The sequence below is a fragment of the Cibotium barometz genome, chromosome 51 (genome assembly GCF_041138505.1).
Source record: "Cibotium barometz isolate CiBa-2024 chromosome 51, ASM4113850v1, whole genome shotgun sequence".
Lineage (NCBI taxonomy): Eukaryota > Viridiplantae > Streptophyta > Polypodiopsida > Cyatheales > Cibotiaceae > Cibotium > Cibotium barometz.
Genome location: NC_141096.1, coordinates 35,924,968 through 35,926,450, shown reverse-complemented (window position 1 = coordinate 35,926,450; position 1,483 = coordinate 35,924,968). Strand labels below are relative to the sequence as shown.

General features: G+C 42.5%; 1 protein-coding gene across 1 annotated transcript; it reads right to left on the bottom strand.

The window, feature by feature from the left end:
• Positions 1 to 337: 337 nt before the first annotated feature.
• Positions 338 to 1,483, bottom strand: LOC147609591 (B3 domain-containing protein REM16-like). The gene is made up of 3 exons (XM_086787982.1): positions 1,313 to 1,483; positions 753 to 1,226; positions 338 to 610 (listed from the first exon to the last, which is right to left on the bottom strand). The coding sequence occupies exons 1-3, from the start codon at positions 1,481 to 1,483 to the stop codon at positions 338 to 340; spliced, it is 918 nt and encodes a 305-aa protein (XP_086644108.1).

The window sequence follows — 1,483 nt, the reverse complement described above, 5'->3', positions numbered from 1 at the left end:
TCATTTAAAAAATGTAGCAAAAATATTTAGGCAGGATTTTAACAAGCGTGCTTTGCATCATTCTTATGAATTGGGAAACTTAAGCATCAATACATAAGTAATAGAACTAGATAAGAAGCTAGATACATTTTTTGCCACTCAAAAAGCTAAGGTATAAACTTGCCATTGTTGAGTCACTTTATGCTTTGCATCATTCTTATGAATTGAGAAATTAAAGCATCAACGTGCACAAGTAATAGAACTAGATAAGAAACTAGATACATGTTTTGCCATTCAAAAAGCTAAGGTAGAAGCTTACCATTATTGAGTCACCTTATATTTTAACACTTAAAGCTAGCTAGAATGGAGCTCCTTTGTCTATTTTGTAGATGTGTACTTTAAGGGTCAAGGTCTTATTGTCAATCATCTCAAAGACGCAAATATCGCCTTCTTGAAGTCGATGATCAATGCAATAGCGTTTCCATCCCTCCTCAAGTGTTACTCCCTCCTCAAGTGTTACTCTTGTGCGTGAATAAGATGAATGAACTATCCACTTTCCTTTAGAGGCATCAACAAGAGAGACAACGCATGGTCCCTTGGGCATGTGTTTGGCGAACTCGCGGGGGATGTCCTACAAAAGGAGGACACAAACATTAGAATAATGAAAACATAAACACTAGAGACAATGAACTACAGGAAGGGGAAAGGATTGATCGTGTAGCCCAAATGAAGAGAGAAGAAAGGCTACTTTCAATGATGAAGGGCTTTCTGACGTTAGAAGCCTTTAGTTTTATGTAGCATAGGGGATGTCTTTTTGAGATGATGGGTGCCGTTGCCAACTCCGAGCTCTGAGCAACTTCTACACCTTCCTCCTTATGGGCGCTTGGATGGGAGGGTGGCCGTTTTTCTCTTGAGTTGTATTTTGCATTATGGGCTGTTGTTGGATTGGAGAGTTGTGCTGGTCCTCTTAAGTTGTATATTGACGGCCGCATGCAGGTGGTGGCGTTATGAGGGGGTCGCCTGATCTGCACTAAGATTTGATGCTGGCTCACTATCTTCACCTTCACGATATCCCCCACTTGGAGCTTGTAGTAGCGGGCAAACTTTTTCCATCCTTTGCAAATGAAGCTCCCACTGCTCGGATGTTTTAGACCTACATTCCACACCTGCCCGGTCTCTTCCTCCAACTCAATGTCTCCGCCCACACCCAGATCCAGGCAAGCTTTAGTGACAGAGAGTTGCAACCGCTGCAAGACATCAAACAGTACGACCTTAATGCAAGCAAAATGGAAGTGGAAAACTAGTCTGCAAAAATGGCAGCCGGAGGGTTTACCAAATAGGGTGCATTGTGAGACCCTCTTCTTGTGTCTGTTTGGGTCAGCACTTTTTCGAAACAGTAAGGAAATTCTCTTTTCTTTCCCGTAGAAGTTTGACACAACTTACCGACCAGAGACGGTGGCTTGTCAATGACAGTTGGGGGAAACTCAACGTCCACCATTGTCAT